The sequence below is a fragment of the Phasianus colchicus genome, chromosome 1, assembly GCF_987193195.1.
Source record: "Phasianus colchicus chromosome 1, bPhaCol1.hap1.1, whole genome shotgun sequence".
Taxonomy (NCBI): Eukaryota; Metazoa; Chordata; class Aves; order Galliformes; family Phasianidae; genus Phasianus; species Phasianus colchicus.
In genome coordinates, this window is record NC_143436.1 from 139,672,864 (window position 1) to 139,698,436 (window position 25,573).

The 25,573-nt window shown below is 38.2% G+C and overlaps 1 protein-coding gene across 2 annotated transcripts in view; it reads left to right on the top strand.

The window, feature by feature from the left end:
* MYO16 (myosin XVI) overlaps positions 1–25,573 on the top strand; it is a 355,874-nt gene that overhangs the window by 313,062 nt on the left and 17,239 nt on the right. For both annotated transcript variants that reach the window (XM_031613784.2, XM_090128652.1), the window contains exons 32-33: positions 167–1,369; positions 18,967–19,125. In XM_031613784.2, coding sequence (XP_031469644.2) covers positions 167–1,369; positions 18,967–19,125 — 1,362 coding nt within the window. The remainder of the gene's footprint in view (positions 1–166; positions 1,370–18,966; positions 19,126–25,573) is intronic.

The window sequence follows — 25,573 nt, forward strand, 5'->3', positions numbered from 1 at the left end:
GTGGTTTGGAATGCTGAAAGTTCTGCATTTTATTCATTGAAATATGAATGTAACTGCTTTTAATGGTAAAATTATACATGCAAGATTTGAAACTTAAATACTAGACCTGTGTAAGAAAAAACTAATTTCAATCTGCTAATAACATACACCTTTTTCACTTCCTTAGTTCTGACCCGTCCAAGGCCACACAGTGATGACTATAGTACCATGAAAAAAATACCTCCCAGAAAACCAAAACGAAGTCCCAATACAAAACTCAGTGGCTCTTATGAAGAAATACCTGGCCAAAAGCCTGGGGATGTGAAACAGACAAACACAGTAGTCAAACAAGGTAGCTATGACACTGCGGGAGTACAGAGAGCAGCTTCAGCTGATGTGCCACAACATGGCACATTGAGTCTCTATATGTCACAAGAAGAGGAAGAAAATGAGCCTGTCTATATTGAAATGGTAGGGAATGCAATGAAACACAGTTCTGCTGAGGCAGAAAGCCCAGAGCAAGGAGAGTCTGTGTATGAAGAAATGAAGTATTTTCTCCCAGAAGAAGGAAGCAACAGTAATGGAATAATTCCAATAGCAACTGGATCTCCTCCTCTACTGTTTGAAAGCAAAAAAAATGTTCATGTTGAAGATGGAACATGGGATGGAAACAGTCAAGCTGCTTTGAACTATAAAGACTCATGTGACATTCCAGCCCCTTTCCCTAATTTGCTCCCTCACAGGCCACCACTTCTCGTGTTTCCTCCAACTCCTGTCACATGTTCTCCTGCTTCTGATGAATCACCTCTAACACCACTAGAAGTTAAAAAGCTTCCTGTCTTGGAAACCAACCTAAAATACCCTGTGCAGTCAGAAGGCTCAAGTCCATTATCACCACAGTACTCTAAAAGCCAAAAGGGAGAGAGTGAAAGACCAGCATCTCCGGGCTTGGTTGTATTCAATGTTTCCAGCAAAGTGACTCCACCTTCAACACCTCCTCCTCCTCTTCCACCACCCCCTCCTCCTGTACCACCTCCTGTTTCCTATCGGGCTTCCACACATTTTGCATTTCCTCCAGAGCCTTGCGCTAGTCTTCTGATTAATACAGGCAAAACAGGTACAAACTCAGATCTATCAAAAGTACCTCAGAGACCAAACCCTGCTCAGCTTGGATGTTCACCTTCTCCATTCTCCAAACTGCCTTATTCCCCAAAGGTGGCAAGAGCAGAACACAGGAAATTGAACTCTAATTCATCATCTTCATTTCCATACAGTCCTACAAACTCAAGGTCATTGACCAGTCCCCTTGATGAGTTAGCAAGCTTGTTCAACTCAGGAAGGAGCGTGTTACGGAAATCTGCAGCAGGACGTAAGATCAGGGAGCCAGAAGGTAAGACTGATCTCTGCATATTTCTTCTGCACCAGAACAAACTTACATTAAAAAGTGACAGAGTAAATAAAAATACAATACAAAACTATTCTTTTTTTTCTTTTTTTTTTAATCAAAGATTGTTGTAGTTGTAAGAAATGCATGGAATTTGTTGCATATGAAAAATGTTGGCCTTCGGGTTTTCTCTGAGATGTCAGTTTTTCTTTTACCAAAACATTTGTATGACACAGAATTAAATGGATAATTTATAACGTTCCTAAAGTCTCAATTCAAAAAGCACAAATGTTGTATATCATGTGAAAATGAGTTTATTGTATCAATCAAATACCTCAACAGCGAAAGGATGATCATTTATAGGATGTCAGGAGAAACGTAGTGATGAAAGGTGAGGATAAGGCTCAGTCCCCTGATTTGGAAGACAGTGACAGTGACAGGGAATGAGACTGAAGCTCCTGTAATCCGACTGGAAACTATATGTGAGCTTTTACATCATTTGAGTTCATATGTCAATGGGATCAGATGGAATTAATCCAAGGGTATTGTAGGAGATGGCAGTAGCTCTCATTAAGTCACTGTCAATAACTTACCAGCAGTCCTGGCTAACAAGGGAGTTCCAAGTTTACTTCAGGTTGGTGAATATGAGCCCAATCTACAAGTAGGGTGGGAAGGAGAATCTATGGAGTTACAGACCTGTCAGTCTGACCTGGGTACTAAGGAAGGTTATGGAGCAGATTGTCTTGAATGTTATCATGTGGCACATGTAGGACAATCAAGTGATCAGAAATAGCTGACATGGGTTTATAAAAGGCAAGTCAATCCTGACTAACCCGCTGTTCTATGACAGACTGACCTGCTTAGCAGAAAATATACAGGCTGTGCATGTCATATACTAGGATTTTTGTAGTGTTTGGCACTGTTTCCTACTGCATTCTCTTGGAGAGACAGACAACTAATGGCTTGGACAGGTGTATGGTTCACAGGCTGGGATTAATAGTTGCATTCTTCAAGTTCAGTATTGGGCACAGCGTTGTTTACAATTTTTGTCTGGATGAACAGAAGTTTGCAGTAAGTTTGCAGACCAACATCAAATTAAGTAAGACTGCTATTCTGCCTGAAGATAGGATGGCTTAGCACAGGGATATAGGTAGGCTAGATTGGTGGGCTGAATCTAATCACATGATATTCAACAGTGCAGTCACTAATCTGTTTTCATCATCAGCAAGGCTAAGTACCGGGTTGTGCCACTGTGCACAATCCCATGCAGTGGTGAGGGAACGGTGGCTGGAATGTTTCCCAGCAGAAAAGGACCTTGGAGTGCTGGGCAACAGCTGGCTAAACATAAGCCAGCAGTATGCCTTGGTGGCCAAGAAGGCCAGTGGCATCCTTGCCTGCATCAGAAATAATATGGCCAGCAGAGTGACGGAAGTGATTGTCCCACTGTGGAGACCACATCTTGAATATTGTGTTCAGTTTTGGACCTCTCAATGCAAGAATGATTCTGAGCTGCTAGCACATGTTCAGAGAAAAGCATCAAAGCCAGTGAAAGGACTGGAAAATGAAACTTACTGGGAGTAGCTGCAGGAACTGGGGATGTTTAGTCTGAAAAAGAGGAGGTTGAGGGGAGACCTCATTGATCTCTACGACTGCCTGAAAGGAGGCTGTAATAAGGCCTCTTTGGTCTCTTTTCTTAGGTGGCAAGTAATGTGATGCAAGGAAATGATCTCAAGTTGCTCCAGAGGATGTTTAGAATGGATATGGGGAATAATTACTTCACAGAGGGGATGGTCTAGCATTAGAATGGGCCTCTCAGGGAAATGGCAGAGTCCCCATCCCTGGAGGTGTTCAAGAGACATATGAACCTGGTGCTAAATAACGTGGTTTTTAGTGGCTGAGTAGGTCAGGCTTACAGTTGGATTTGATGATCTTGAAGGTTTTTTCTAACCTAAATAATTCTATCCATGATCCTGTGACAAAGATCTCAAAATAATTGAGTTTCTACAAGTTTTATGAAAATCAGTGGCTATATGGACACAAGGCACTTATACTGGTAATAAGGTTTGTAGCAGCCATCAAAGAAACCATGGTGGTATAAGTCCTTGTAAGTCGTCCAGACCTTTAAAAAGCTTTGGTTGTATCTTGAATGTTCCTAGATACTGAATTCAATCAGACATGAGATTTTAAATGAGACTTCATTAGTTCTCAACCTTAAGAAAATGCTTTGTTATTCTGAGTATTGGGATTGATGAAATTTGTAAAGATGTTGCAGTAGTTTTGCTTGCTTTCACAAAGTAAATTGATAACATTCAATACCTACTAATACATGGCAAATTTTTTGTTTTGCTTTTAAGCCAGAGCTCTGCTTTTATTATATAGCTAATACATTTTTATCTGTTGGGAAAAAACTATCAATTTTAAAGTCGTCTCTTTGGTTGTGTCTTTTCAAGGCTCTCTGAGTGTATCTGGTATGGTAAGCTTACTCCAACCAAGTCAGAAAATTGACTTATACCCTTAAAAATGTTTATTTGGGTGTGAGGATTTCTGCAAACTCAATTTTCAAGTAAATGTGACCATGATAGAGTTTAGCCTGAATGTTGAAGATAGCGCATTAACACAGGCTGCCATATAAAAACTCTAAATTTACCTTTCACGAGGAAAATGTTGTACTTCTAAATATTTCATCAAGGCAACACTAACTATGGAAGATCAAAGTTCAAGAAAGATACAGAACGAAAGACTTGAATCAATATTTTATGAACTAGGAAGCTATATAATACTGTAAAATACTAAGTGCAGCTACGTATAAGTAGTTCAGCAATGAGTAGATAGATCAAAATTGATAAAGGAATACAGGTGATGGTATGTTCAGTGCTTTTGACTTTTTCTGTACTTCATAGTCTCAGGTGGAATAGTCTTTTATTTAACCTCTGATACAATTAATTAAATGACAATCAGTAGAATGGACTCAGTTATGTAAAACTAGAAGTTGTCCTTGCTTTACCTGATGATTTTTTATCACCTCTTGCTTAATGTATATTAAGTTCCTGGAAGATTGCCCCCTTTCTTCAGTTCATTTGGTTATTTGTAGTATTTTATTATTGGAGAAGATGTGATAAAAATAATAATAATAAAAAACTGAAATTCATGAAAATTAAGACATGACTTAGAGCAGCACTCTGTAATGTGCAGTTCACTTTACTTCTATAAGTTATAACCAAATAACAACCTTAACTCAAAACAGAAGATGAAAGTGTGGGCCATTTCAGAGTCAAGGAAGGTTAGCTATGGGAATCAATGAGTCTCTATACAGAACCATCAGCCTTGGAGATAAAAGCCTCTTTGCCAATAAAAGTGTAATACAGACAGATCTGCCAACGTGCCTTCCTCTTACCTGGAGGAGTAATTTCAAGGCCTGAGAACACTGATATCCTTTTGGCTCCTGACCTCTCTGTGGGAAATGATCATCCTTAATTCCAGTAGAATGGATTTGTGGTTTTCTGATGGACTGCTGGCTTATTGTGAACTGAACTGAGATCACCCTTTCTTCATGCATTCAACAATAAAAATAATAAAATTGTAACAACTTGCTTGATGTTATAGCCTGGGCTTTTTTTAAAAACAATGAAATAGTCTACACACTCAAGCAATGATCAATCATACAGTATGCAGTTTCTTTTGAAATATTTTACGGGTAATAGGAGAAGATTTTGACTCTGCAGAACTTAAAGTTTTAAATAAGCAAAACTGTAACAACTGAGAACTGAGCAGAAGTGATTTCTTCTGGCTTGAAAAGAGTTACTGCTGAAGCTACAGCTGTATTGTTAGACAGAAAATTCCCTCTACTCAATATCAAACAAGACTCGGGTGCAAATGGGCAATAATAATATATGCACAAACTTTGTTTCTAAACTTTATGATTGATACAAGTAGGAGCATTAGTTTGCAAGACAGATAGAAACGGAATGATCATATGTAGAGCCACTACCCAGGTATTTCTAGATTGAAACTTTAGATTTGAAATGAGATTTCATGAAACCCAATTCAATGTCTTAATCACAAAGCCTCTCTTTCTAGCAGAGTACACTTCTTTTTTTTCTCTCATTTTTCACATCTGAAGCAATCCTGGGAAGGAGGAAGGAATTACATGTTGAAGTATATCATATTAAATATTTGCAGAGCAAGGTCAGAATTTTGTTTTCTTCAGCATGGATAAATAATACTCAGATTTTGTACCATTCTTTTTGTGATTTTAAATTGTTAATATTCCCCACAAAGTGGAATTTTTCAGCTTCAGAACAAAAGAGGGAATCATCTCCAGACCATCATCTGCACTTGGATTGGCAGAGTACGTGCTGATATGGACTCTGAAAGGAAGGGAGTAAATGAAATATAATTTTCCCTTAACTTGGATGAATTTGCTTGCCATCAGGCTATTGAGATAAAGACTTAATGCCTTCTCTCCTTCCTGCTCGTTGAGAAAACGTTGGTATGGATGCTTAACTTCTTAGTGTGGGCAAAAGAAGATGTGTGAACTTGCTCCCTGAGGTTTAGTTGCCAAAAGCCCTTTCCTTTATGCAGCTCATCAATGTATAGGCTTCAAGTTTTGTGATTTTTTGTTAGTTTCGTTGCAAGTGGACCTGTTTATACAAGGCTACGCTTCAGTGACTTGCTCCTTTACAAAAAGAGCTTAGTAACATATGTAACAAAAAAAAAAGGCATGCAAACTTTAAGTTGTTTGCAGAGTGTTTATAAAGTATCTTTAGCATTCATATAAATCACTTTGCATGGAATGTTTCGAATGCAGATAGATTAATGTGTCTGTTAATTGTTTCATATTCTCCAGTGTAAGCACTGGAAGGCATAGGAAGGTTGTTGCACGTGACAAATGCAGATATTTAGGTGTACCTAGTTGGGACTAAAACTTGCCAAATACTCTTTGCTGAAATTGGTACAAACATGGAAAATAACAGGATTTAATGTGTATGTATGAGGTTTACTGTCCTGTCAAAGGCAGGTATCTCATTGATAGCTAGTAAATAATTTCCTTCTATCAACAGATTAGAGTAAGCTGCTATTGTGCAGTTAATGTCTCAACGGTGGATTGCAAATTAAATTCCCACTGGAGTTTCTGAGAGGAAATCCCAGTCCCTTATCCTCTAAGCCACTCAGCTTTTCTTCTTAAGCAACTTAATACAGATAATATTCACATCTGCATCTCATTATTCCTACGTTGTATTGATGCAATCTGATAGTTTTACTTTCTTACAGAATGAGTAAAACAAAAAGCCCAGTTGCCCTTTTTTCTTCTTTTACCTGTGAATGCTGGAGGAGTGATTACATGAGACATTAGACTTTATAACATCTTTTAAGTAAAATTCTCAAAGCATTAAAACTTTAATGAATTAAGCTAAACAGTACTTCTCTGAGAGAGATGAATATCTGTTTATGTAATTGCCTTAATTATCAAGGAATGAGGGTGACTTTCTATGACTAATTTTCAGATTAGGTGTCTAAACACAGGAGAGTCATCCCTCTCTGATTCACTGTCAGTTACTTGCAGCTTTCAATCTGACTCTCTTGCAGTAGGTACAGAAAAGTGGGAAAAAACCAAAGCACTGCTACTAACAGTTTAATGTGAGTCATGAAAAAGAGCCCTTACTTGGCTAGCTGTAGATGCCCTATGCAGAATGTAAAAGAGGAGATTGAACTGCTGGTAATGCCATTGCCATCCAGCACATGCTGAGTGACTTTTCTGAAGAAATAATTGTGGTTTTGCATTACTGCAGCAGAGAAAGGGGTCAGAAAGCACCCATCGTTTCTGTTTGCTGAATGTTTGTGAACATTCTACAGTCTGGAATGTATCCCCTTAATCTGTAGTTTTCTCCCCATCTGTAAATCTGCCATTATGTGGACAATTTGTCACAAAAAATAAAATCTATTGTTTTAGGATAAATACAATATACCAAGAATAATTCTCCATTTCAGAGTCCAAAAACTAAAATATTCTTTCTGTTGAAGCAATTTATGGTTTTCTATTATTTTATATCTTTCTATGTATATTTCTTTTTTTTCCACTGGAGCATTTCCCTTCCTACCTGATTTCACTGCTACAGCCTAAAATCATAATGTGTAATTTGCTTTGCTTCTCTGTTGTAACATGAAAACGAAGCATTGTGTGTGATTACAATAGACAGTTTTTACCTGAAAATTATTAGAACAGAACAAATCAAATCTAATTTATATTTCAGCTGAAAAAATAATTGGATATAGCCATCAACTTTTATTATATTCATTTTGCACTCAAAGTGCTTGTTAGGGAAATAAAACCAAATTCTTAGCACCCTTCACATGCTTCCAAAGCTGATATTCAATCATATAGGGGTTGGAGGAGAAAGTGCAGCCCCAGGATCACCCAGGAAATATCAGTTCATTTTTTTGATTCGATCTTATACCACAGTTATCTACAGATAGGGATCCTGGAGCTGACAGACCAGTTCAACCCAGTGCAGACTCTCACGTTCATACCTACTCATTGCTTAACAGGAAGGAAGCTGAGGAGAAATAGCAAGCTTGGCTGTTGCTGTTAAATGACCCATTTACGAAAACTGTAGGCATTCCTTTTATGTAACTGTGATTGATTTGTTTTGTTTTGCTTGTTTTGATGTTTTTTGATTTTTCTTTTACTGCCTTGTTTTACTACATGTCTCTTCGTTCCTTCTGATACTGGAGCACAGTAACCACACCACACTGCTTAAACTTAAGGATATTTCAAGCCCATAGATTTTAATACTATCCCACCTATGACTTCAGTACTTCAGGTAGGGATTTCCAGGATTATTTTCATAGCAATGTATTTTCTTTACTTATCTGATGTGACATCTTTGTTTCAAATTCAGCGCTGATTCAGGAAGTTGTCTGACAGTGTTGTGGGCTTCTTGAGATATTAAACAGTCTTCAATGTTTTTTATTTGTGATTCAAGACAGAGAACCTCAAAGAACTTTGTTTGGGAACAACTGTGTCACTAGTCGTAAACGGAAGGTACATTAATGTGAAACATTAGTCATAGCTGAGAGAACAAGAAAATTGAATTGTAGCACATTTTAATTCCTGATACCAACCAAGAATATTGGCTGTTTGGCAGTAAGCATCATATCACCTGTTTTTACAGGACTATGGGTATTTGGAACAAAGTGGAGAATGGAATTTGAACACACCTTTTAATGAAAGTGTCTTGTTCTCAGTGTGAGTGAGGAATTCTGTTCAGATGCTTTTAACTTACTTACATCAATCTCAGCATTAAATCAGCTTTTGCACAGAGCCTCAGTAGAGAGCAGTAATTCCATTCCACAGAAAGTGGCAAGACTATGACATTTATTTTTGTTTTGCCCTGGAATGAAAATAAAGCATTCTTAAATTCTGTGCAGAAATATATTCTTTCAACGTTCAGTCTTTCAGAAGTGTTTGGAAAGCACAGAGATGGTTTGCGTCACAAATGCTGATTTTTTTTCATACTGAAAATGTTAACAATGAAACAATTTGACTTTTTTTGGAGCTGAATTCAATAATTTCAGCAGTAGTCAGGATGTCATTTAGTGGTATCTCTGCACAGAAACGTTTGTCCCTGTTACATACAAACCAAGCTGCACCAAACCTTTCTGGCTTAGGTATCCAAGAGCGATGCATTGTGATGGTGCAAGCTCCAACATACCTCTCTGATGACCCAAGTCTTGACAGGACTTGAGCAACTCACCATGAAACAATCCCACAAATGGATTGTGTTCCAGCTGCATTGATATTTTGTGTGTCAGGATGGAGAAGCAGGAGAAGGCAGCTGGAAAGAGAGTGCAAAGAAGCCCTGGTCATAAACATGTGATTGCCCTGGTCCTCATGCTCTCTTCTCACAGCTTCATGTGCCGCTGGGAGAGTAGGACAGGTTTGGAAAAAAGCAGGTTGGGAAAGTAGAAGCAGCAGTCTGGGGTACCTGCCTTCTCCCCAGGCCCACTAGTGAGTAGGAACATAGAAAGACCTTTAGATTCAAGGCTTCCTTGTGTAGAGCTTTTGCTTTATTTTAAAATGAAAGCCATGAAAATGAATTTTATCATCTGTGTGGTGCAACTTTTAAATGAAAAAAGAAAACCATGAAAAAATTGTTTGCCCTGAAGTTTCAGTATTTCTTTTAGCTTTTTCCTTAAGATCTGGTTTCAGTATAATGATGCTGACTGTATTAGTAGAATGTAGTGATAGCTTTTAGCCACAGGTTGGCTATATATTAGTACACAGTATGTATGCTTATCACACTGCATCTGCTATAGCCATACCTGCCTGCTTTAAGGAGCATGGTGGTGTCATTTACCATTGCTGTATTCCTTTAAAATGAATTTAAAAACCAGCTAAAGGTATATCTCCAAATTCAATTCTTATTTGGTAAGCCTACTTAGAAAACAAATTGCAAATGTTGTCCAAGAGGTTTTCCGGAATAGCTGTCTCTGTATGTTGGATGACAGCACAGATGATCCAGAAATACTCCTTGGACTCTTCCTCAGGACCAACCCAAAAATTTCATCCGACTTTTTGTTGCTGTTGATGCCAGAATTCATATGAGAGAGATCCTGAAAATCTCTGTAGAAGTATTCTCTGAGAAAAGTGAATAGAATCAATGTGATGCAGTTGGTTGTGGGAAGTCCCTGTCTATTTATTTGTTTGGTTTTTTTTGTTTATTTATTTTTATAATATTTGCAACTGCATTTGAAGGACAGGAAGGTTGAGACAGTGTCTCATCACATAATTCCTTCCAGCAGTAATGGCTGTTCTGTTACTGAGATACCACACACAAAAGTAAACATGCTTAAATGTCTGTCTTCAAAAAGGACTTCTGCATCCATGTTAGTTAGAAGAAAACAGTTTAAAAAAGGGAAGCTGTGTTTCGTACCAAATTGCCATCTCCTTTTCCAGATGGCAGCAGTTGATTAACCACACAAATACAAGAAATAGACTATTTAGTCAGCCAATCAACACATCTAAGAGTAAACAACATTATTACAGAGTATAATCAGCTAGCTTATTTTTCCATATTAGACTTTAAAAAGTAGGGGACATGAGGGAAAGAGATGTTTTTTGTAAGGCAGGAAGTTGTCTCAAGCAGTGCTGCCTTCCTTCTTGTCTTTGGAGGTTCATGCTGGAGCCTCAGAAAGGCCAATCGCTGCTGAGATCCATTCCTAGAGAAGAACGGGTGAAGGAAATCCATATGCTGGTACGCATATACTGGTGGGATTCCAGCATACTTGCTGCATTAAAAAGATGTTCCAAGTTCTTGTTCAGAGGCTATCAAGCAGCAGAGATGGCAGTCTGTCTAGATATTCTTTGTTGGTGACGAATATTTAAAGAATGCTATTTTCACCCCTTCAGCAGCAATATTTTGACTCATGTTGGGAACCAATCGAGTTCAAACAATCCAAAGTCTACCAGATAGGGACAGAAGGCACTTTTACTGTCTCCCTCACCAGCTCTGAAAACTTGCCTGACCCAGAGGTGTCTCTAACATTATTTCTAGGAAGAAGCAAAAGGTTTGTAACTTGTAATGATTGTTATCAGTGTAAAAGTAAAGCATATCACCCCACCACCACGAATCTGTCAGACAAGAAATTGGAAGAAACTTGCCTGAGCATTTTCAATTCTAGGTGTATGGCTGTAACAGCTATTTCTATAGCTGTAAAGTGATTTACAGAAAAGTCATGGGCTCACTCAGATCTAGAGATTTCGGCATTTGCCTCAATAACTTCCTTCTCACTACCAGCTTTACATTCTGAGCTCTAACTAACCAGTGTCACACCTACATCATGAATCACAGAATCACGGAAACACCAAGGTTGGAAAAGATCTACAAGATCATCCAGTCCAACCATCTACCTACCACCAATAGTTCTCACTAAACTGTATCCCTCAACACAAAATCCAAATGTTCCTTTAACACCTCCAGGGTCGGTGACTCCATCACCTCCCTGGGTAATGATGTTCTTGAAGATGAAGCTGGATGAAGATGAAGAAGGGCTCTTCGTCAGCTTGGATATTAGGAAAAATTTCTTCTCAGGAAGACTGGTGAGGCAGTGGCACAGGCTGCTCAGGGAGGTGGAGGAGTCACCGTCCCTGGAGGTGTTCAAGAAATCTGTGGATGTGGCACTGAGAGACCTGGTCAGTGGGCATGGTGGGGATGAGCTGATGGTTGAACCGGACGATCTTAGTGGTCTTTTCCGACCTTAATGACCCTGTGATTCACCTCCAGCAACGTGAGGTTTGTATCTTGAAGTTCATGGCTTGTTCTACTCCTTTTGCTTCCCAGAATTCATAAAAGGCTTCCACAAACGCATCTTCTCAAAGCATAGCAGGAATTGTCTGTTTCCTCATGCCGTATTTACCTGCTGCATTTAAGAATGAGGCTTCTGGAGTGGCTTCTAATACCTCTACTAGCTCCACTTAAAGAGAAGGATGCTGGAAGCAACACTACAAATTCGTTGCTGCCCGTCCTGGAAGCATCACTGCAGGGGGAAATCCTACAATTGCTGCTGGCAGTGCAAGCTTTGCAAGATGAAATAAATCAATGAATAATTATTGCAGTGGCAGCCGGCAGCACAGCTATAAGGGCGAGACAGGCAGTACACGCTAATAGGCTGGGGGAATCCTGTCTTGTCAGTTTTCATCCTGCTCCATTTCTTTCAGCAAATAAGATGCATCTGCTTGCCTCCAGCTCTCAGCAGACAAAGTAAACAGTCATGCTACAGCAGGTCACAGTGTGACTTCATGTGAGTAAACTGAACTAATCTGAAGCAATATGCATTCATCCAGCGAAAGGACACCCAAGACAACGTGCTGAGGGTAGCTAGCAAACTCCACTGACAAGGAATGTCTCAGTAGTAAGTCAGAGCAAAACAGGAAATGCCAAGTGAAATTGCCAAGGTGCAACAAAACACAGTGATAAACACTGGAGCCAAAATAAAACAACCTCTCTTTATGTAACCTTTCTCTCCTTATCCTTCATCAGATGATATCTGTGTCATTTGTGCAGTCATCACCTTCCCTCATTGCACAGTGTCCAGTTACCGCAGGAAATGTAACAAATATTCAGGGTTGACTGCTAGAATTTGGTGTATTCCTCACTCTCCCAGGAAAGAACGGGGACATAGATCAGGAATCCCTTCTGTCTGCAACTTCTTGCCATTCATATGGTTGTTAATGAGATCCATCGGTTATCACTTATTCATGTGTACAGTGACAAGCTGCTTGATTTGAAATTTTCATTTGCTGGATCCTAGCCATAGTTTTCAAGGAAATCAAGCTATTTAGCTTTTAGATTCTCTGGTAGCTCAGGAACAAAAAGCTTCTCCAGTAGTAAATAAATGTATCTACCAGAATACGGTGTTTTCTAGATTTCAAAGTTGAAAACAAAATTATGAACAGCTGACTATTTTGATGTGAATAGCCATAAATTGACTATTTGTTGCAGGAATACATATTTTTCATTAATTAAGAAATTGTTTGATATTATTCTGGGATTTATTGTAGATATTAAATGATAAGAAGAACTATTTGCTTCTTTTTTCATATACTTCTTTCCATAATATTTTCTTACATATTTTTGTAGGTTGAAAAATATTCGTGGAAAAGGTATTAAGCTTTTTCTATGATAACTGTGGATTTTATTTTCTGGGACTGATCATTTGTGGACCAGGACAGAGGTTGTTTGTGTGTTAGAACAGAGACACATCTAGCTTAGCTGGTGACACAGGAATTCCTTGTTTGGGAACATAGCCTGTGCTCTCCATTTAATTAATGAAGTGGAATGTGTGCTGTGAAAGAATGATCCGGATACGTGTCAGATCAGATCAAGAGGGGTATACACCCTTGTATGTCATATGACTTCTGCTTACCCTGGAATAAGACTAAGGAAACTTGCCTTCCCTATATCATTAGAGACTGGCCTAGCGCAAGTGAAGATGAAACTTCTGCATATGACTTTACCAGAGACTGTGCAGTTGTTCGGTGGTCCACTAGCCTCATCCTGTTTGAGGTTCTTTTTTTTTTTTTTAAACTATTTTATTCTTTTTTTTTTTTTTCTTTCTCCTGAGATGGACTTAATATTGACCATTCATTTCTTATTGCAGTAACTAGTCAAGGCAAAGGGTTTATTTTCATATGAGCCAATGTCAGGGTATGGCAACTCAATCATCTGGGCAGCCAAAGTGTTCAAGCAGTCCCTGGCATGGTTTTGGAACTGGCAGACTGGCCCCCTTCCAGGCAAATCTGGGCATGGTTCAGGAAATGGCACAAGCCAGGGACTATTCCCAGCAGACAGCTTGGATGCGGTTTGTCTGCTGTGGAGGACAAGTATGTTTAATAGCATAGACATGGATCTCTTACCATTTGCCTCAGGGCCAGAGAACAGTTGTGAACACATTTAAATTACCAGGACAGAATAAGTAGTAGGCACTCTGTATTTACCCTGTATCATGAATCGCTCAGTGCTCTGGCAGCACTGCACAAAGCATCCAAGGTAAGCATGAATCTGATCCAAAACCCACTGGAAGCAGGGGAGGCCTTCTGTTGTTATTAATGAGTTTTCTGTCAGGCTGTAAATGAGCACTAAATGCTAAAAGAAGTATTTGAAAAAAAGAACATAAACGGACAGATAAAAGTTATGGATGTGCCTGTTTTTAAAGAAAGAAGGGCAGAAAAAAGGGCATTGACAGAAAAGTAAATTGCAGTTCAATCAGGTGAGCTACTGCTGGGTTTTTAATAACATTGTTTCTCCTGTCTTGCTGCAAAAAGAGTCTGTGGTGATTCCACCTAAATGCTGATATCGATCATTAATTTATACTTTGCTTTAGATTTTATTAAACAGGCTAAATCTATAGTTTCCTTATAAAATTAATAATTCCTCAAAATGTGTCAGTATTGCACTTTAGTCTGTCATCTGAATAGAGCCCGTACTAGTTTATTTTATAATTTGGTAATAACTCCATTAATTCAGCCTACATACTACCTATGAAATAACTGTAGTGTTTGGAATCTTATATTTTATGCTTGAGAAAAAAAGATAATTATATTATGATATTTGGAACTCATTTATTTGGAGCTCAATTGCAAAAGTTCAGTTTGGTCTTCTGACACGAAGTTATCCCATTTAGTCGTTCAGTGTATTGGCTTTCTGTTAAAAGAGAAATAATAATTCAGAAATGAAAATAAAAAGCAGATATAGAATCATATGTTAAATCATGTCTGTGACTGCCATACTCTGAATTTATTATTCCAAAATAAGTGAAACTAAGTTCATCTGATGCCTTATGAGTTTCAAACTCTTTAGTCTCTTTGAGGAACACTGAGACTAGCATGCAAATGTGGATTTCACTCCCTGCCTCTTTTGCATGCATTTCCTTTTATACTTTTCAAGTACTGTTGATACAGTTAATTGTGGGCTTACTGGAATACAGAGCTTGCTTGTAAGGAAATAACTGTTACACTTTCATTTGTCTTACTGTGATTAAAAACACTGTACATGACCTTGCTTTCAGTTATATTAACTATTTGGCAATCGAGGGACAAATTCTCCCAGTCCATATACATCCTTACTATCCATACATCTTCATTAGGTGCAAGACTAGTTAAAGCAGAATTTGACTGAGTCAGAGATATCTTTTTGGCAGATTAAGTTTGCCAAAATAATAGTCCAAATGCTGCTCGCAGTTGCAAACAGTCTGTATATTTTCACTTAGAGCTTATATTCCTTTTATAATCATGAACTCCCACCATGCTCTTACAGCTGATTCCTCTCTGTAGCTAGTGTCTCACTAGTAGGCATGGATGACTCTTCAAATAACATTTCTTACTGGCTGACAACTGTTAAAATGCTGTTACTAAAAAAACAAAACAAAATATAACAAAACAAAAAAAAACCAGTGGAAGATTCTGGTAGATCATCCATCCATCTGGTGAGAACAGCAGAGTACAAGTCTGCACAAAAAGCTTGGGTTGGTGAAGATGTGCAATTGTAGAAACCATAATTTCTTCTTTTCTTCTCTTCTCCTAAAGTATTTGTGATATCAACCAGAAGGTTGATAAGGCATGAGAGAGCTGTGCACCGTTGTTTCTGTAGGGGTTCGTGGCAGCAGGAGGAGGTAGATTTTAATGTGGAGAAAAATCTAAGCTACTATATCAGGTGACTGAGAATGCATGAGGGTGAAGTGAATTTCGGATGAGTATTTGATGAATAAAATTGGAATTGGGGAATTTTTCAATAACTCACTCAATAAGTGTTAGCAGTGTACTTCCCTATATGTTTTACAGTTGTCCACAGCATTCCTGTCTAAGATATTGCTGTGCAATGCTACTCTGTGTGGAACAGAAGTGTTATGACAAGAAGTCAGGTGATGCATTTTTTATGCTCAGCAAATGTTTTAGGCAGTGGGGAGGCAGCAATTCCAGCCTGGATTGCCCAGTCATCCTATGTAAGTTCTGCAGTGCTGGACAGTACCCTGGTTACACCTGACTAAAGTATCCACTTGTTATCCTATCTATAAAAGAGATTTTCTTAAGAAACTCACCCATTTTACACAAAGTCAAAAATAAATAAGCAGTATGTATTTGCAAGGGATAAACTCCAGCCTCTCCATGAGTCTTTTAGAAGTTAGCCAACATATGAGTTTACACTTCTCCCAGAGATTCACATCTCTGCTCCAACAAGGAGCTGCAAATGCCTATATATAGAAAATCAGTACGATCACCTTTATACAATCCAGATTATTTTGAAACAGAATATGGACTTCTCTTCTGCCCACAAGATTAAGGAAATAAGGCACTGCAAGGTGTTTTTTCTTTATTATATCCTTCTATTGTTTAGGTTAGAGAAGAGAAGGCTCTGAGGGGACCTAATTGTGGCCTTCCAGTACTCGAAGGGAGCTTACAAGCAGCAGGGGGAGTGACTTTTTAGACAGTCTGATAGTGATAGAACAAAGGGGAATGGCTTCAAGCTATAAGAGGTGAGATTTAGATGTTTAGGAAGAACCTTTTACTTAGAGGATGGTGAGGCGCCTGCTGGCATAGGGTGCCCAGAGAGATTGTGCATGCCCCATCTCTGGAGGAATTCAAGGCTAGGTTGAATGGAATCCTGGGCAACCTGATCTGGTTGCTGGCAGCCCTGCCCAAGGCAGGAGGCTGGAGCTAAATGATCTTTAAAGTTTCCTCCAACCTAAACCATTCTATGATTTTGCGATTTCACGATTCTATGATTAAGTAACTGAAGATGTACATTTCTTACAGAGACTGAATAGAGTGAATGGGATAGCATATTTCTATGTAAATAGCTGTCTCAAAAGGTGTTTTGTTTGTCCACTACTTGTTTCTGCCAGTTTATTATGAGATTTTCATTCAGTAGTAAATATCCACAATGCTCTGTTTAGTACAAAGGAGAAAAGATACATATATTTTTTTTCTGAAATCCCTTCATGAATGCTGTGAAAAGATAACAATGTACCCATGAAACAAAAGGCTTCTAGGGAGTAGGAATGCAAGAAAATGTCTTTCCACTTGTGTAGTCAAATGGATTGCAGATGTCAGGCAAATCAGTAAATCTTTTGGGTATCAAGAAAAATAAGGATCCCAGCCACTTACTCTGAGACTCTTTATGTAGAAGGTGGCACAATAATTATGTAGGTGGATTATGATCTATAGGCAAGTGCACTGACTATTAACATCCAAAAGTGACATTTCCTTTTCAGACAAATTAAATGCGAGCTGCAAAGACACATTTTTCAGTCAACTTGCTTGCACAAAAGCTAAATCAGGCATGCTCTTATAATTGTGCTGCATGCATTTTCTAGCTCAGACTCCAGTTCTGCCGCCTGCCCCAAATCACTTACTGCGGGTAGAGGTGGCCTAATTTTTTCAGTGCATAGCACTTTTGCCTAAATATGCAGTTTATGAAACAGCACCAGCGAAGTACTCCAATCAGATCTGGCAACAAGTAAGGATCAGGGAATGAGGGCAAGAAAGGGAATAAAAAAAAAAAAACATTGAAATGTTTTATTCTGACAGCTTGGAAACGAACTTTTTGACTTTTCAAGACAGCTTTTTGTTAGAAAAGGAAATGTTAAGAAAGATTCAGTATTAGATAACTGAAAGCTAAACACAACTAAGAAAGCCCTTTCCAGTGAAAGGAAACATTTCAAGTCAATGAAAATGGAAGTATAGTTTTCATTTCATTAATTTGTTTCAAAAGAATGTTGGTACTTTGTAATTCAAGGTTGTTTTTTTTTTCAGTTTAGGCATGAAAAGTTGACTGTGCACTCAATATTAACTTTGAAAATCTGCAGGAAAAGTATCTGTTACATTGTGAAGAGTTTTTTTTTCCCTCTCCCCTTGAAAAATGCTTATGTGCTTAACACTTATAAGTATTTATTGCATTTTTGAGAGAGCTGAGAATGCACTGGACATGCAAGTGAATGCTATAACACTGATTTTAATAGCTAGTCTTTTGACTTCCATCAGTTGTTGCTCTTATTATGACAAAGCTTAAGCAGACCCACCCAAAAGCAAGCTCTTTGAGGACTGTCAGAGGAAATGTTTCCATTTCAAAGTGCTAAATGAGGGACTCTGTACACAGATGAGCCACTGTGCATCAGACTTGCAGCTAATGCCAGCTCCCAGTGGGTGGAGGGAGTTAGGGGAGCTGAAATGGAACTAGCCAGAGAGCCCTGCCAGTGCAACGCTTAAAGCAATCTCACAGGGGCTGCCACAGAAGGGTAGAGTGGGGATCACCCCAGGTGCTGGATGTGCAGTAGGGACCATTCCTGGCCTTGTCTCTCAGTCCCCTCAGCCCTCAGTCAAAATGGAAAGAAGAAAAGAGAATTTTGCCCTTTTCTTTGAGGCAATATGCACTGTATGCATCCTGTGATCTACTCCAGGACCAGGGCTCCTTGTGATATCTTGAAGAAATTTAACTAGAAGCAATGACTTGAAAATCCAGAATGTTATAGAAAGTGACAACTGATGGCTGGAAAGCCCTGAGGCAGGGTAAATAGTGCCCATGGGGAGGCCTTGCTGGCAGGAATGTTGCTACTTACGGTTTTGTGTTAAAGGCTGTCTCATTTTTCAAGGGGGGGAAATGAAAGAAAAGAATATAGCCATGTTTTAGCTATTATTGTTCTGACCTAATGTGATGGTAGAAGACATTGCAGTGATGACAGCAGTATGCGAACTTCTGTGACATAGAACAGGACCTAAAATAGGGTCAATACAAACATGTGGAGTTTTTTCAGCAGATGTATATGTGAAGAGAAACAGTACAAATAAAATTTTATTAAAGCTTTCAGTTTCATAAACTTTAAATGGCTACAGGTAGAACACTTGTAAAATAAATAAATAAATAAATAAATAGAAGAACCCTGCAAAAGTAATTTACTTGAACCTTCCACAATTATTGCTGGTCTAGTGAACTTAGCGATTAATTAAACTGATTTGATAAAGTAATTTGGTTTCTCAAAGTTAATTGTGTTTATTTCTGTCTGAAAGCTACTAGCAAATCGGAAGCTGACAAGCCTTTTCTTTGTGGCAGGTGCTGAAACTAACCTGAACTTGAGGAGCAGAGAAGATCCAAATGCATCAGATACTGGGTCAGAAACGCAGGATAAAAATGCAAATAACCATGGAACTCAGTCTTCTAATCCACTGTCCAGTTCTGTGACTGCTGAAAATGGAAATTCGGTATCAAATGGTAAGCATTTTTTAATCCCAAATCTCTTCTAACATAAAATTGCTGAAGTGTGCCTTTCAATGCGCTTTTAAAGATACAGTCAAGCTGGAATCTCTTGAGTTGTGAAATATCTCTGTTTCTGGAACTGGCTTAACTTTGTGTGTATGAACTGATAAGCTCATCTGCAATAAAAGCTGAATGTGAAAAAAATAAAACAGCCTCTGTCGAGGAAGTTGTAATTACCTCAGCTCCAAGTCTGTAAATAGCCTAAGGAGAACTGAGATTTGTGGCTTCTGATTCTATAATCAAGAAAAATGGAAGAGAAAATGGAAAGTCAGGATCTCCCGTTGGTACAAGTGCCTTGCTAGTGAATGACAAATTGTATATAATTGCAGCAAGATGATCAAAATGCTGCAAGAAGAGTGACCAAATTAAATCTTTCAAGGTTCTATAAGCATAAACCTAAAGTTATAATACCTGTATTATGGAGAATCAGATAATGTGATTACACAAGTATGAATATAAAATGAGACAAAAAGAAAGTATTCATGGAATCGTAGAATCACAAGGTTGGAAACGACCTGCAAGATCATTTATTCCAACCATCCTCCCATTACCCTTGCTACCACAAGCCACTAAACCAGATCTCGCAGCTCCTCATCCAGATGCCTCTTGAACGCTGCCAGGGACGGCGACTCCACCACCTCCCTGGGCAGCCATTCCAGTGCCTGACCACTCTCTGAGAGAAAAAGTTCTTCCTCATGTCTAATCGAAACCTCCTCTGGTACAACTTTGGCCATTTCCTCGGGTCCTGTTTGTTGCCTGGGAGAAGAGGCCAAACCCCTCCTCATTACAACCTCCCTTCAGGAAGCTGTAGAGTGCAGTGAGGCCTCCTCTGAGCCTCCTCTTCTCCAGACTAGACAATCCCAGCTCCCTCAGCCACATTTATTTTGATGAGATGTGGAGGAGCAAATGTCTATCTTCCTACCAAAAGCTTAAATCTGAATATTGTTAACCTAAGTAGAGTAGTTGTATTGCCTTTAATGCTTAGGGTGAAGGTGCACATAGTGTAGAACATAGTTGGTAGCTTGCAAACAACACTGGAAAATTTGAAGGAATAAAGTATCAAGTGTAATGCTACATTTTGTTTTCCAAATATACTATCCTAAAAAAAAAAAAATAAAATAAAATCGAAAGCTAGAGCTATTTAATATGCATAAGTTTGAACTGAAAAAATCAAGTTTATCAGGAATACTTCATGTTCCAGATATGCTTTACTTAAAAAATCCTCTGGTTTTGAAATGAAAAAAAAACAAACAAGCTTTATTACTTGAAATGAAGCATTTCAAAACTAAATAATTCATTTTTTTTCCAGGGAAATTCATTCTGCAGTTGTTGGCCAAAATAATTCTTCCTGTTCTCTCTGATAATTAAAGCAGAAAATTCATCCAGTTTGAGAAGTCATAGGAGTGTAGAGGTGCATTCATTCCTGTGTGGAACTGGGAACACACTGTAATAGAAGAAAAAGGCATCTTTGTCCATTATAACTGTGTCCCCATTTGTATCAATACAACAATTTAGGGAGGAGGGAGTGTGTTTTCCAAATGTATAACAGTCAGACTGTTATATTAACACAAAATCTGTGGGTAGACCAAGACTTTGATTCCTTTCTATGTAGGATTTTAATCATATATTCTGATGTCCTAATGGGGCCTGCGGGAGATCAGTTTTTTATAAGAGCAATCATTTTATCCCCAGATCCCTTAACTGGGAGTTTAATCACAAGAGCTGCATTTTTTTCAGCTTAGAAATGAAGTGATGCTTTATGTTTCTAATTTGTGATGATTATAGTTAAGTTAGCAAATGATCGCAGTCACTGAAATAAATGGTTGTTGCTTGAATAGAAGGCCAACTGGTAGGTGAGATGAGTGCTTTCAATTGTGTGAAGTTTTTTATTAGTGTGTTTGCAACTACTGGTTGCCAGGGCTATTCATATCGATAACACACTGAATCTATTATGCATAAACAAATTATTTTTAAACTATTTGTAAACGGAAAGTTTAATCATAAAGATGTAATGTGCAATGGAATTTTCCAGTAAGGTATTTTTTTCCATTAAAAAACATCACTGCATCAAACTCAAACTGTCAATGGAAGGTTGCTGATTTTGGTGCAGCTTTCATAAGGAATGGTTTTGGTTTCCGCTCACCGTAGAGAAAAAAAGTCCTTTTAGGTCTCTCAGTATCCCACTTGGAAAGGGATTAACATTATTTGTGGTATTTTAAGGTTCAGATCTACATCTTGCCTATCAGGCTGTTGTAGAAATATTAAAAGCTTTAGTTTTACCCTGACGCAAAAGACCAAAGTCACAAAATAAAATCTGTGGTATGGAATTCCACTTTTCCACTAACAAAATGAAATTTTCAGTGTACTTAGATTATGTGAATTGTAGAACACCTTTCTTAAAAGTAAAAATCCTTCCAGGATTCAACTTCAACATCTTGATTTGGAAATCTGTGTGAAATCTCCAGGCAGTACTGATATACCTACCTATTGTAAGGTACCTGTGTTAGTAGGGAGATTGGACTCAATGATCTCTTGAAGTCCCTTCCAACTCCTGTGATTTTGTGATTCTATTATTCTTTGATTTTTCAATGTTCCATGAGATACTTTCATGTAAAATACTTCATTTTTTTATTACTGTATACAAGATTCGTCTAACTTTGCAGAGAGCAAAACTTGAAATGTGTTATTAATTAGTTGATGCTGAGATTACAAAACTTGTGAGCATAAAATAATTTGTTTCCCATTGCTACACAGTGGAACTGTATAACCTACTTTTCATTGTTAGTATGAAAACCTAGATTTGTGCAACATCACGTGAGTTAATACAGACAAGTGTCAACACCATTTTCTCTGAAGCATCATGAAACTTAAAGTCACTAAGGTCATAAGAATAGTCACTTTCACCAAGATGTTAATCTTATGTCTAACCCGATGATTCTTTAGAAAACCATTTCTAAGCGACTAAAAGACTGGCTAGCTCAGCTTCCAAACAGATTAATGCTGTGTTGCTCTGAGAAGCTGAGTTTAATTTCTGGGACTGCTGTTGGTCTGCAATTTTAATGAGTTTGTTTTTCATCTTATATATTGTAATCCACTTCTTTTTGTCTATAATATTATTAATAACAGCTTTCTACAACTCTGTACTACGACCATGTGGCTTGTCTTCTACAAACCTGCCACACCGACCACATTTTTATGCTAAAAGAAACATTTTTTTTTTAAACTATTTTCTTTTCCAAATGCAAACAGTCATCAGAAAGCCTATAATAATCTTCTATGTTACAGTGCTGAAATCTGTGATCCTAAATCACTCAGAACATCAAAGTAAGTGGGAAACGCTCAGACACAGCAATAAAAACGTTGTGAAATACAGTTGTTTATTTCCACCTTGTACTTAATGGGATATAGAGGAGTGTTTAATTATTAAGTGAAATGATTAAATTTGACAACTAATAATAATGAAATTGAGGTGATTGAACCTTTGGTTAGTGGGTATATGACAGTTTTTTACCCCCGGTGGACTGCTGTAGAGGTACTTACCACTGGATCCAACTGAAATCTAGAATTAATTCTACACAGATGACACTGACCGTTTGGACCACGGGAGACTGAATGTGCTGCATAATGCCCAGTGAGCACACAGGCACAGACTTTGCACTGTGCCAAGTATCCAGCACCATTAGCACCCTGCTGTCTCTCCAAGGAACCTTTGCTGCTTGTTCCTCTGCTCTTCAGCTACCTCTGAGGCCCACTGTTTGTTGTGTGGAGATACATGTGAATGGACTCACTGTATAGTTCATTTTGATCAGCTGTCAAGAACCTGACTGTTTCATTAAGAGCCCTGTATATTATTCTGCTGAGAGTATGAATCTTGCCTTACGTTAGCTGCCAAGAAGGTGGCTGTTTTCTCTAAGCAGGTCATCTGTGGGCTGCAGTCTGCTGCATGATATATAGGAACTTACCACTTGATCTTAGCACAGTAGGCAATGAGTTCCCATCAGTCTAGGAAATCACAGAATGAGAGAGGTGTCGCAGCAAACAACCTTGCAGAATGTCCCTGTGACACAGACATGAGCATTTACTGTGGATGACTTGAGAACAGTTTAAAGAAAGCCCACTCCTGATGACACAATTTGTGCTCCAGCCTGTACTTCTCATTAACCTGCATTCTTGTCGTTCTGCCCCTGCTAAACTGATGCTTCCAACCTTGTGCTGAATTAAGCAAGGTCTTATTCAGTGCACAACTGTGGTATCCAAATATTTACTTAGGTGCACGTAAAGGAAAACTTTTAGAGTGCAATCAACTACCCCATTTATCTTTCCAAACTCCACTAAGCTTCTGCTTGGTTTGTGTTGACATGCTGTTGCTGTACATGGAAACTTTATTTATTTGATAAGACTGCTTATCAAAGCGCTTTTCATAGAAAATCACTGATATTCTTAGCTCAAGGCTATCGTGCACCATAGATCCTTAAGTGTATGAATATAATGCAAAAGCAGTATCTTTTTCAAAAGCATGCTACTGGTCTAGGAAAAGTTTTTGTTCTTTTACAAGTGTCTATAATTTGCAAATAATTTGCAATATATTTTTTATTCAAATTAAATTAAGAACACACGACATAAAAGGGCATTCTGCATTAAAATGTGGTTAATTTTTTATTATTGTAAAAAAACCAAATTGTGTTGACAAAAACATTTTTAGAGGGAAATCTCAAATTAAAAATAAAAAACACATTTCAAGCATTTCATTTTACAAAAAAAAAAAAAAAAAAAAAAGTGATTTTGCTCAGGGCAAATATTATGTTGTAGAGCAGGGTTTGTTTACTGACTTTAGTAAGTGTAAGAAAGGAATAGTGACAGCGTGCATTTGACAAACCTAGTATACTGGAGAATGTGAATGTCAGACTTTCCAGTATATACATAACACCTTATGGACCAGCTTCAAAAAGAAAGAACCCCACCTTAAAACAAAACATTGTTCAAAGCATTGAGAGAACATGCTCAGATGCCCTCTCTGCTTTGGGTAGATCTAAAGGGCTGGATCCTCACAAGGTTTGTTCTATCTCCACAGCTGCAATCAGGGCTTTGGCCATTTCACTGCCTCTATGTGTCTAAAGAAAGTCTAGGTGGTCTGAAGCTGTAGAAGATCAAAATTTAGGAATAGTTTGCACAAGCTCCATTCTGAAGAACAATACAAAAAAACCAGCTGTCCTTAGCTACAAAGCTATGGATATGCAACAGTATAAGGGGGAAACTAAAAGTGAGAAAGGAATAAGGATCATTCATTCTCTTTAAAACTCTTGTTCTGTTTCTCTCACAAAATCTGGTTATTTTATGAAATAATTCATGCAGCTTTTATTTGCATGAGTTAAATCATACATCACTAACCATATAAGAATTAATACTCATTTATCAAAATAAAAAATAAGCATTTTTTAATGTAGAAAATAGAGGTTCGGAAGAGGTTTCATCATGTATTTCTGTGCTAATTTCATGACTGAACAAGAAACTGAATAGGAACATGAAACTGAACTATGAGTAGTACAGTACATAATTTCATAACTAGTTTATGATTCATTGCATTTGAACTTTTGAATTATTTCCATTACAATTCTGTGATATGTCATGTACAGTACACAAAGAGTGGGGTTCACCTCATTTTTGTTCATCTGATAGTTAGCTATCTAGGCACAGATTCACCTTCTCTAGTTTTAGCTACCCAAAAGGTAAGTACCTAGTCGAGTCTGACAGTTGATAGAGATGCACAACAGTTTAGGTTGGAAAGGACCTTTACAAGTCATCTACTCCCACCCAAATTCAGATTAGATGTTATCGTTCCAGTTGGTAATCTGCTGAGGACAATTCAACTTTCATTATCTTGGGATAGGATTAATCCTTTTCGCCTGATGGCCAACTCTGGCAAAAGAAGAAATAGTGATATGCTGTTTAAGGATGCCATAGGAATATGATAAACTGGAATAAATGCTGTGCTGAGCAATAATAAACTGTCAGGTGCCAGACCAACTATGGTGTCTGTGAGTTTGTGAAGAGCTTAATAACGCCTATTGTGGGCTCACTATATTTCTGCCTTCATTTCCCCTGGTCTTGTCTTCCGGATCCACTGACAGTACTGTGGGAGTGGTCTTCCCACTCCAGCAGAAGTGATGGGAAATGCTGGCTATGAGCCTTGCTCTGTGGTCACTGCACAGAGTTGCTCATTTCTTTTGATGCCAGAGGGTGTGCCTGGCTCTTTCACACTGGTTTTTACACTTTAGAATTTTGGACAGCTATTTCCCACATGGAGAGTGCACAATAAATACAGCAGTTACACAAAACAGTCCTACAGTACTGAGGAGAAGTTGTAAAACCTGGAGCTATTGACTTCCCGCGTGACTGGAGACAT